Below are 10,714 nucleotides of genomic sequence, written 5' to 3' on the forward strand. Positions count from 1 at the left end.
CGCAGCCCGGAGGCGTCCGGCCCCGCAGGCCCGGGCGGAGGGCACCTAGGCGGGGGCGGCCCTGCGGGGGCAGCGCTGCCCGGCAGGCGCCCCGGCGGCCGTTCCCACAGCCGGGCCCGCAGCAGCGGACAGGGCCCGCAGCAGCCCCCGCTCCCCGCCCGGCCAGGCCCGCACCCTGCCGGCAGCGCCCGCCTGCAAACCGCCACCGCACCTTTACCGCCCACGCGCGGCCATCGCCCCTTCACGGCAGCTCCCGACTGGAGCGCGGCGCTCGGTGGGCGGGACGGGCCCCGCCGCGGCTCCGCCCCCCGGTATAAGAGCCGCGGTCCGCGCGCGGTGCGGCAGTGACCGGGCGCTGTCGGGGCTCGGCGCATGCGTGTCGCGCCGGCGGCCGCGCAGGGACATGCGGAGCTGCGCGACACTGTCGGGGTAAGTGATGGCCCCCGTTCCGCTCCGCTCAGCGCCGCTCGTTGCCATGGCGGTGCCGTGCCCCTCCGCCGCGGCCTGCCGAGGCCCAGCCCGCCCGCCGCACACCTGACCGCGCGGTACTGCTCGGCCGCGGCCCGGGCCGCCCCGTGCCTGCCCCGTCAGGCCCCCGCTGCCGAGGACAGGAGCGGGTGCCGACACCCGGGCCGCAGCGCCAGGGTTGGCCGGGCCCCGGGCACGGAGCCGCGGTCCCGGGGCCGGGGGGGGGGATGGCGGCGGGCCGCGGCCCGGGAGGAGCGCTGGGGAGGAGCAGGAGCGCGGTTTGTACCCTTGCGCTGTCGGGAGGGTGGGGAAGGGGCTCCGGGGCCCAGAGCCGCCGCTCAGCCGCTTACCTGCGGGGTCGGTGCTGCGGGGAGCGCTCCTGCACGGCTGGAGCCGCTCCGGGTGGGAGCCGCGGTCAGGGGCGCCCGGAGCCACATTCCTGGAAATCAACGTGGCATGCCACGCGTTTTCTGCCAGCCCCGAAACAGTATCAGTGTTCTTCTCACTGGCCTCGGAGCTGCTCCTCCTGCTCCTGTGAGTAAACAGAGACCGCATTGCGGGCTCAGGCTCTGTGCTTTGCACTCTAATTTAAGATGGCTTAATTTAGAATAAACATTTCTTCATGACCTAATACCCCCGTACACACTTATGTTCGATTTTCTAAAATAGCCGGTCTGTGGTGGTTAAATCTGGAGCTAGCACTGTACCCCCAACGTATTTACAGTGCCTCTCTCGAGCATGTGTGCCTCATGCAGTCATTCCCCATGTTGGCTACTCAGAGGGAGCAGTCCAGAGCGACTCTGAGGCTTCAGTGGTCTCGTGTCACTAGTGCATAAACTAAGGACCCTATGCTGAAGCAATAAGCAAAACACTTGCTAGGCTTGATCTAAAGATAAACAGTACTTAAGTATACCTTGATAAACTGGGTGGGAAAGGCTCTGGGGGCAAGGTCTCTTTGTTCAGTTTAGGGATACGTTAATCTGTCGTATGAGAATGACAGATGAATGATGCCTCTACCTCACAAACACTTCTGAATTGGATTTATAAGCTGGTCAGGCTTTTAAAGAGGAAACCAGACTGCTCATTCACCCCTGTTACTTTATGCACAGAGCTAGTTTTCCTTCCTTAGCAATTTACCTGCATGGGACAGTTTTTTGTTTGGTTGTTTTTTGTTACTGGAAACCCATTTTTGAGGAGCCATATGTTCTGGCATCCCCTATAATACGGGAATTATTCCAGAAGAAAACAGTTCCACTTCTCTGTAGTGGAAAACAGAATTAAAACTTATCACAGCGTGGCTAACGCTATGGTTATGACTGAGTCAGCTATACAGGAATTTTTATTTCCTGAATGTAAGCTGGATATATTCACATTAAAATTTTCAGGAGGGTGAAGTACCATTCCTTAAGCATGCATCTGAAATCTGACAAGCAGAGGCAAGGCAATTGTCTTGCTATTTAATTATTAGTTTTCTACTGGCAGTTTACAGGTTCCTCCCAGTTGGTGTGTAGGACCGTGAAATGGCAGCCCAAATATTAACTGAACTTAAGCTCCCCGATAAACTGCAGTTCTTTGAATCTATTCAGAAATAACTGTTGTTATCTAAATAAGTTGTCTGCTGTTCATTTGTCTGTTTAAATTTATGCCCATCATCACCTGGGGTATACCTGTAGAATTAACATTATTTGCAACCTCCTATGATTTGAGAAGCATTTTTATCCATCTTGACTAAGTGATCATAGGCTTAAACTTTATACCACAGAGTGGTCTATTTCTGGTTGGCAGAATGCGTAGAAGAATCTCTCAAAGCTAAGATTATGCCTCATTTCTAGAACAACTGTATTTCCTATACATGGAAGAACTCTCCTGAGGTCTGTATTAAGCACGATTAGGTTTGTGACTCTGATGGATACTGAACTGTACTGTGGAGGTTTGGTGCATAGTAAATAAGATATAAGTATTTTAAGCATATGGAGTTCCTGAAAGTTACACGAACAGCTCTTAGGGCTGCGTAAAGTCCAATTAGAAGTCCAAAATACTTCAGTATTAAAAGAGGTGGCTCTATCTCAGGTGCTTACGTTAAATAGAAAGTCAAAGGAAAAAAGGAAATTACATCACATTGTCAAATAAGGAACAGCTAACTGGAGTGGATGACTTGTAGTGCAAAAATGTGCCCCTCCTCCTGTGAATTGCTTCTGAGATTTGTTAAAGATATGTGGTGGCAAGGTGAGCAAAAATAGGTGGTGGATTTAAGGTAGCCACGTTTCTTCCCCTCCCAGAAATGGTAAGCAGGTCTTAGTTCTCCCCTTTTTTCTTTCCCATTTCTTACAAGACACCTAAAAGCTGCCCAAAATCTGTGCAGGTATTCAGAATTCTGTACAGCAAATTGCTGTGTTCCATAGCCATTAAGTGAAACATTCTAGAGCATGCTTTGGTCTACTGTGCATACCAGAAAGGTTTTCTTTATTACAAACCTGACTCGCCTCAAATATTTGGTTGCACTGGGGCTGGAAGAGCAGGGAACAGAGTAAGAGTCTCTGTGTGATCAGTGGTAGGCATTGAGCTAAAATACATTAAATGGTTCTTAGTTTCTGAACAGAGGACTACTGTTTCTATAACAGGTATTTAGGGACACATATCCATATGAAAATTGTGTATTTGTGATGTTTTATAATTAAACTTTGTCTCTCAAAAATTTTCCCATATATTCCCATATACATTACTCACTATGTAGCTACCCTACTGTTTATGGATACATTTGACTATTTTCAGCTTAGATATTTCCATCCTATTATTCATCACTCATCAGTTCAAGTTTGAAGATACATTTATCCTTATTAAAAAGATCAATCTCATCTCCAGTATTTAGAATATATTTCATATTTGTTAATGTGAGCAGGCATGAATGATTAAACAGTGTCTCCTTTGCAGTTACCTGTCTGACAGTGGATGGTGTTGATAGCTTCTTAATGCACCGACAAACCTTTGAATTGCCCTGGCTTGTAGCTGCCTTGTAGTAATTACTAACTATAGATTGAATTAACTCGTGTTTCTTTTGAATAACACTGAAGCTGTAACATCTTCAGAAGTGCTCAGAGTGCTTCGATCTTTCCAAGTGCTACACTCTATGCAGAGCTGGGCCAACAAGCAGAGGAACTGGAAGCCCATTTTGTGCAAATAACCATGAGGTTCAGAATGCTTCAAATACTGCACAGTGACCATTTTCTTTAGCAAACAGTTTGATTTGATTTCTGGTGAAGTTGAGATCCTTGAGTCTGTAAGGAGGCAGGACTGGACTGACAGTTACAGTGAAAACTGTTGGTCTTTTATCTTCATGACTGACTTCAGGAAAAAAATTAAGCCAATTACTAGAAAATAGCAGCTTCTGAAGTATGTACAGCTTAGCTTTAGCAAGAGCACTCTATAAAATCCAGAGTTTGTACTCCTCGATTACATGTCCTCATGGCTCCCTCATAAGACACTGTTTCTTCAAACAAGCTTATGCATGTTTTAGAATACAAGCACCAACTCTCTAGACTCTAGTGCAAAAGTAACTAGATGATTTAGTGAAAGAGCACATGCCTTACCTCCGTGATACTCCTAGCTGAAGGCATGGAGGACAGTTTCATAACTGGCCATTCACGAGGCAAGTCACCTTCTGTGGATTCACAAAGAGGGCATTGTTAGAAGGCAGCGATGCTGCAAAACTGGCACTATTTTTAAAAAACAGAGTTGACTGAAACAACTGAAAATTTCCTTTTCCCAGAGTAAGTCAATATTTAAGTCCATTTCAGAACTCGGGCTTAGCATTCAAGACAGATTTCAGAGGTACGATTGTGCAACTATCAGTCTCGAGAGCTGAGATTCAGACAGCATTCAGAAAGCTAACACAGTAATTACTCGCAGTGGTTTTGGTGTGGGATCTGATGGAGGACAAGCCCTGCAAGGGTTCTGTGTTATCACAGCAAGCACATTACATGTGCTCTCAAACTTGAGAGAGTGCGGCAGTGCTGCCACCCCCCCATCTAATTTATTTAATACCATAATCAATGTCTTGCTCATGGCCTTGTTGTATCTGGTATGCATGCTGAGATGGGGGTGCTATCATTTGCTGACTGATCAGTGTTCTGTATCAGTGATTTTTCAACTTGGGACTTGCCTTCGCCATGAAAAATACACTGAAATGGAAGCACAAACTCCTTCACAGGCACTAGCCTTAAGTCCACTAATTCAGTCTCTTTCATTTCTATTGTAGATTCATTGCTTATAGGTTAGGACCTGTGAGGCACAAAAAATCACTACTCAGTACAGTATGAGCTGATGTGATGGATGTTCTGTTTGTGAATTGTGTTAACGTGATACAAAGTCATTTTAGAATTGGTGCTGGGCTTCTATGATGCTGCTTAAGTTCTAACAAATGGATTTCTCCAGTCTTCTGCCCCCCCTAGACAAGCGTTCTGCTTGCACTTACAGAATGGGAAGGAAGAACTGCTAGAGATTTTGAAGTCATTTGCTAATCAGGACTATGGTATTGCTTATTGGGGCTGTATGTTAGTATTTCATTTTACTAGGAAAATCTGCAATTCCTCTTTCTGGGAAGGGTCCAACTTGACTGGGTAATGTGAAAATGTCCAAGGCTAAGCTAGCTTTTAAGGAGATTGTCTGAAAAGGAAGAACATAGTCTTTACTAAAATCAGGAAGGCTGAAGTAAGTAGGACTAGGACAGTAACAGCCTGCTGCAGCAGGCAGAACACCAGTTTAGCCTTTGTTCACGTCTATGAAAGTTAACAGCCTCCTGTCTAGAGTTCTTAAATACCTGGCTAAAATACTTTGTATAATCCCACTTCCATTGACATGAAAGCAATCACAGGATCAAGTTAGGATCAAGAAAACCATCAGGCTCAAAGAATGTGGTTAGTTCTTACACATTATGCCATACGTATAGTTAGAAGCTGTTTTGCTTGAATGATCAATCCTGGCCACAGTTCACGCTTGGGAAAGCAAAGCAGAGTTGTTCTTTCTCAATCAATTGTTTATAAAAGGCAAATAGTGGTGTCAGACTGCAAATTAAATCCTGGGGCACCTGGTTTCCAGCCCTGCTTAGGAGTCTGCCCATCCCTCATGCTGCAAGTAAGTATTATGGATCCTTCCTCGTAAAGGACAGGAAGATTACACATCCCCACAGAATGCCTGGTGTTGAACAGATTTACCGTAAGCTATTTATTGTCTGGCAGTACCATACTGTGAAGAGGGTTTCTTGAGACAAATACTGCACTGATGGAGCCCTCAGTTGTTGACTGACTTTTCTTTAGGTGGAATTTCTTCTTTCAGGTGGTAGGAGGAGGGAAGTTCATGTTAAAAGAAAATGGTCATATCCTCGATTCTCAAGAGATAAAAAACTGTTTTGGGTGGGTTGGGGTTTTTGTGGGTTGTTTTGGGCTCTTAAGCAGCCATAAAACACTATATTGTACTTGCTGAATTTAGGATATTTGGGTAGATGAAGCACAGACCCAGAGAACTTTGCTTATAGTTTTAGCCTTAACGTCTCCTGTGTTCAGCACGTTGACTACTTTTACACTGCCCCTCTCCCCAATCCATTCTGAATTTCCCAGAGCAAGCCCCATGAGTCAACCTGTTCCTTAAACTATGATTACTTGTTCGATATAAAGCAGTTGCCAACACATTTTTTCTGTCATAAATGGGCCAGATAAATGTGAATACAGCAGGAGAGTTTAAGATGAGCTTCTTTAACATCACTAGATTTCCAGTTTGTTTGAAATAGCTAAAAGGCTTAAGGATGATCTAAGGATCTTAGTGCTTAATAATAGTGACTGCTTTATATAAAAGAAGTTTTGGATTCTGATTTAAGTAGTTAGTAATGCTGTTTATTGGAGCAAAGACTATTTGTTAGGCTATTGAAGGTTAAACCAGACTAGGCTGCTAGATGTTGGCCACACTGGAAACCATCAACTCACTAGCGAAAAGACACAACTAAAGATAGATGCCTGCTAGAAAGTTAAACAGATTGTTTTGGAAGACTAATTTTGCCTAACCAAGCAGTGTATGCACAAGACCTGAAGTTGTGGATGCGCAGTTGTCATTAACAGCTTTACTGAAGATGGTTTTCTTCTATGCAGTTGAATTCTGTAAGAGAAGTTATCTATTTTTTATACTGTAGTAGTTTGGCAGAGTGTTCCTACTGGCAGGTACTAGGACAGAGGCCTTTCCAGAGAGCTGTTCAGCTCCTCAGAATACTGGTATTTCAGTTGAGAGATGAACTCCTCAAGGATGCATTGCTGATATTTATGTCCTCTCTTTTGAAGGGAAGGAAAACTTCAGGAAACCTGTCAAGGACTGAATTTCTAGGGCTGTGAGACATCACCAGGGAGCAGTGCACAATGTCAACTGCAGGAGTTGCTGCTCAGGAGATGAGAGTCCCATTAAAAACCGGATTTCTTCACACTAGTCAAGGCATGGGGAGTCTGAAAACCTGCTGGGGGAGCCACAGTGGATTTGAAAAGTGAGTGAGGCTAAAATTTGATCTATTGCATCTTCATATAGATGCGATGAGCATTATGAATCCTTATACCAGTGCTGACTGATGGTTTATTTACAGTGAAGACTTCTTTTTCTTTTAGTACTTTCTTTAACGTGGACCCTATAGCAGTGGCATATAACTTGAATCCATCAACAGAGGCTCATTTACCATCCATTGGTAAGTATAAAAACATAACACATCTGTATTTTCTTAGCCTGTTGGATTTGTCTTGGGGAAAAAAAAAAGGTAAATCCTCAAGTCTTCCCCAAGACACTAAAAGCTTTCTCATTCTGAATATAAGGCTGCCCTCTGGTGACAGGATGCAAGAAAATGCTGCTATTCAAGCCCAACAAAAAACCCAAACTGTTTTCAGTAACACAGTCCAGTTAAAACAAACAGAACCACTCTTTCCTTGTCCTTAAAGGCTGAGTTGCTGTTACACTTCAGACAGAAAAACCATTTAGTAAAATAGCAGTTGTTCTGTCATAGTCCTTTTCTGGGATCTCTGTAGCTCTAACTGTTCTATTGCTGATGCTTGGGGTCTCTTGGGCTACATTATTTAACTGGAGGACTGGCCTAAAATAGTAAGGTAATCAGCTACTCTCTTAACTAAATACATAAATCCATGACCAGAAAAAGATCCATAACAGCTACTTTTTCCTACCAGAGCATTAAGCAGACATTACTTATTGTTGCATTAAAAGGACTTAAATGTTACCTATGCAGTGGCAAAGTCAAGTACTAGAATATTACTTAGAAGAGTGTTTCTAAAGACTTTCTCACTTTTTCAGGGCACTCTTCCAACCACACTTCTGTGAATGACCACAGCTTTGCTGAAACTTGCACCCAAGTCCCATCTCAGAAATCCAGTCCACCTCCTGTAAGTCCCAAAACTGAACAGCCCATTTCAAGATATGAAGACCATCTCCTTCCTGGCTTTAGTAAACTGTCATTAACCATGGGCTGTGTTTCTGAAGAAACACCTCCTCACATGCCAATAAAAAATGGGCCAATTCAGTTTCTGTCTGCATCTTCCAGTGACCGAAGTTCCAGGCCACTGCCCCCTCTGCCTATTTCTGAAGACCTTACTCCAGATGAGGTTGACAAGGAGGTGGAATTCCTCACTAGCTCAGATACTGACTTTTTGTTAGAAGATTATGAACTTCCTCCTTTTAAATCCAGTGCTCCAAGCCGGCGGAGCTTTAGGGGCTGTGGACAAATCAACTACGCATACTTTGATACACCAACAGGACCAAAACCAGAAGATGCCAACCCCACACAAAGCCTAAGTGGATATATATCCAGTATTTATCCTCCTCCACAGCAGCTGCATCGACGTTTGCGAAGGTCCCATTCTGGGCCAGCTGGATCTCTTAACAAACCAGTAGTAAGACTATCTGGACACTTAAACAGGTCTTCTCCAAACTCTGATGAAGATAAACCAGAGATTCCACCAAGGGTTCCCATACCTCCAAGGGCTCTCAAACCGGATTACAGAAGGTGGTCAGCAGAAGTTGCTTCTAGTGCATACAGTGATGAAGACAGGCCTCCAAAAGTGCCCCCCAGAGAACCTTTGTCACGCAGCAATTCCCGCACGCCAAGTCCCAAAAGCTTGCCATCATACCTCAATGGGGTTATGCCCCCCACACAGAGTTTTGCACCTGATCCTAAGTATGTCAGCAGCAAAGCTCTACAAAGACAAAATAGTGAAGGATCTTCGAACAGGGTCCCCTGCATTCTTCCGATCATTGAAAATGGTAAGAAGGCCAGTTCAACGCACTACTACCTGCTGCCTGAGAGGCCTCCCTATTTGGACAAGTATGAGAAATTCTTCAGAGAAGCAGAAGAAAGTAGCTCTGCCACAGAGGTTCAGTCATGGTCTGATGACTGCACAGCCACTTCAGCCCCAGCAAAACTGGACTCAAAACCTAGAGTGGACATAGCTGGTCATCTGAAACGGAAACATCTGTCCTATGTGGTTTCTCCATAGTCTCTGGAAGCACGGTCTCAGCTCAGTTGTTCAGTATGGAGCTCAACTTTATCATGTTACAAAGTTCTTCAGGTTCTCAGATAATGAAGTAGGACCAGTTTGTCCCCCGAGAACTGGAAAGTGGATGGTAAAGTCCTCTTATGCTGCGTATCTCTGATATGTTTCTTAAGACTTTTTTTGTCTTGGTATATATAGCTGAAAATCTACAGAGATTCAATAGAAACATATGGAGGGGTAGTAGTCACAGTTGGCCAGTTATATGCTACCTAGATGAACGTATTTCGTAGTCAAGGTATTAAGGAATTAAATCAATCTAGCTTTGCTTATGAGTCACTTACAAAGCTACAACAGGGCAGATAATGCAGTACAGGTTTTGTATCAGGCATTTCCAAAAGTTCTTTCACACAGGAGCTCTGCTGAGAACAGACTCGGTCCTCTTTGACTAGGATATGCCAACCTGGTAAGAAAGTAGCTGCAAGATCTGATATCCACTTCAAGACTTGGCAAGCATATTGGAAGTGCATTTCGAAAGATTAACCTATTTTACAACTTGATTTGACACTAAGACTTCTAAAGTGAGTTAGGTTTTGTGGATTCTTTCAGTTGCTAGACAACACTTAGCTCAGTTTTGCAGTTTTTCCTAGGAGAGACTTGGACCAGCTATTGCTAAGCCTCTACTGCTGCTCTTTTTCCTGCTGGATCCTAAAAACGTGTGAAAGTGGCCTGAAAGTGGCAGAGGATACAAGCAGCTCTACAGCTGCTAGTAGGCAGGCAGCAACAACAACATGCTTACCCAGAGTCTGGAATTCTGACTGTATTAAATACAGAATCACAGCACAAGCTGGTCTTGTGGCTTGATTTCTGTTCAGTATTTTAAGGGAGGAGAAAGGTATGAGGAAAAAACGTGATTCCATTTATGAACAGTGTCAGTCCCATCTCTCGCTGCTTCAGATGCTGCTTCTCGCTGTTCAGTTTTTCCTCATTGTGCCTCAGCAATCCATTGTTCATTGAGGTGCCACATTTGTGCATTGGCAGTTTCTCGTGCTCATTTTGATTACATTTATCCCGTTGCGGATAAGCACAAGAGACGGGGTGCTCCTTAACGGAGGTGCAGAAGATGAATGTGTTCCTCCACAGAAAGAAACAAGCTGTTTACAGTTTAAACTGCTGAATGAGGTGTTTGAGCTATTTTAAAGCTTAATTTTTATTTGTTTTAGTACAAACTAAATGAAGGTGAAATACATGCTATAGAAATGCACTGATATTTCTGCATTGTGTACAGTATTGAATAAAAAAATCACTTTGTATTTTGAATATTGTCATGTCTTGAATTTAATAAAGTTATAAAATATTTATGATACATTTTGGGTTTTGCTTCATTGAACAGTGAATGCAGTTGTGCATCCGAATGATGTTAAATGTGTAACAAATGTTGAATTCAGCTTGCATTTAATTCACATTTCTGCAGGAGTGTTCAACAGCTCACACTGCACACCACTGATTTTAATTCCTCCTTCCTACCTGTCAGCACAGTGTCTATAGTTTTGTGCTGGCAATAAACGATCCTGTAAGATATTCAGCCTATCATTTCCACATTCCAAGGTGGAAAATGTAAAATGGGTACTTGCAACCTTCCCCTTAAAGCTGAGCAGCTTTAACCCTAATGCCTCAAATAACACTTTCTCAGTTACAGAGTCACTGCTGCAGCAAAGAGATTG

General features: G+C 44.2%; 1 protein-coding gene across 1 annotated transcript; it reads left to right on the forward strand.

Moving 5' to 3' along the window:
• The first annotated feature begins 338 nt into the window (after nt 1-338).
• On the forward strand, nt 339-10,310 carry ERRFI1 (ERBB receptor feedback inhibitor 1). Its single transcript, XM_034068156.1, has 4 exons — nt 339-429; nt 6,792-6,988; nt 7,107-7,183; nt 7,798-10,310. The coding sequence occupies exons 2-4, from the start codon at nt 6,867-6,869 to the stop codon at nt 8,994-8,996; spliced, it is 1,398 nt and encodes a 465-aa protein (XP_033924047.1). The 5' UTR covers nt 339-429; nt 6,792-6,866; the 3' UTR covers nt 8,997-10,310.
• Nucleotides 10,311-10,714: the final 404 nt, after the last annotated feature.

This window comes from Melopsittacus undulatus, chromosome 12, assembly GCF_012275295.1.
Source record: "Melopsittacus undulatus isolate bMelUnd1 chromosome 12, bMelUnd1.mat.Z, whole genome shotgun sequence".
Classification (NCBI taxonomy): Eukaryota; Metazoa; Chordata; class Aves; order Psittaciformes; family Psittaculidae; genus Melopsittacus; species Melopsittacus undulatus.

What these genes read in the sequence shown, in the direction of transcription:
- ERRFI1 (XM_034068156.1), top strand. Translation starts at nt 6,867, where the DNA reads ATGTCAACTGCAGGAGTTGCTGCTCAGGAGATGAGAGTCCCATTAAAA. An exon ending in AGCCACAGTGGATTTGAAAA is followed by an intron (nt 6,989 to 7,106) that starts GTGAGTGAGGCT and finishes TTTTTCTTTTAG; the next exon opens with TACTTTCTTTAACGTGGACC. An exon ending in GGCTCATTTACCATCCATTG is followed by an intron (nt 7,184 to 7,797) that starts GTAAGTATAAAA and finishes TCACTTTTTCAG; the next exon opens with GGCACTCTTCCAACCACACT.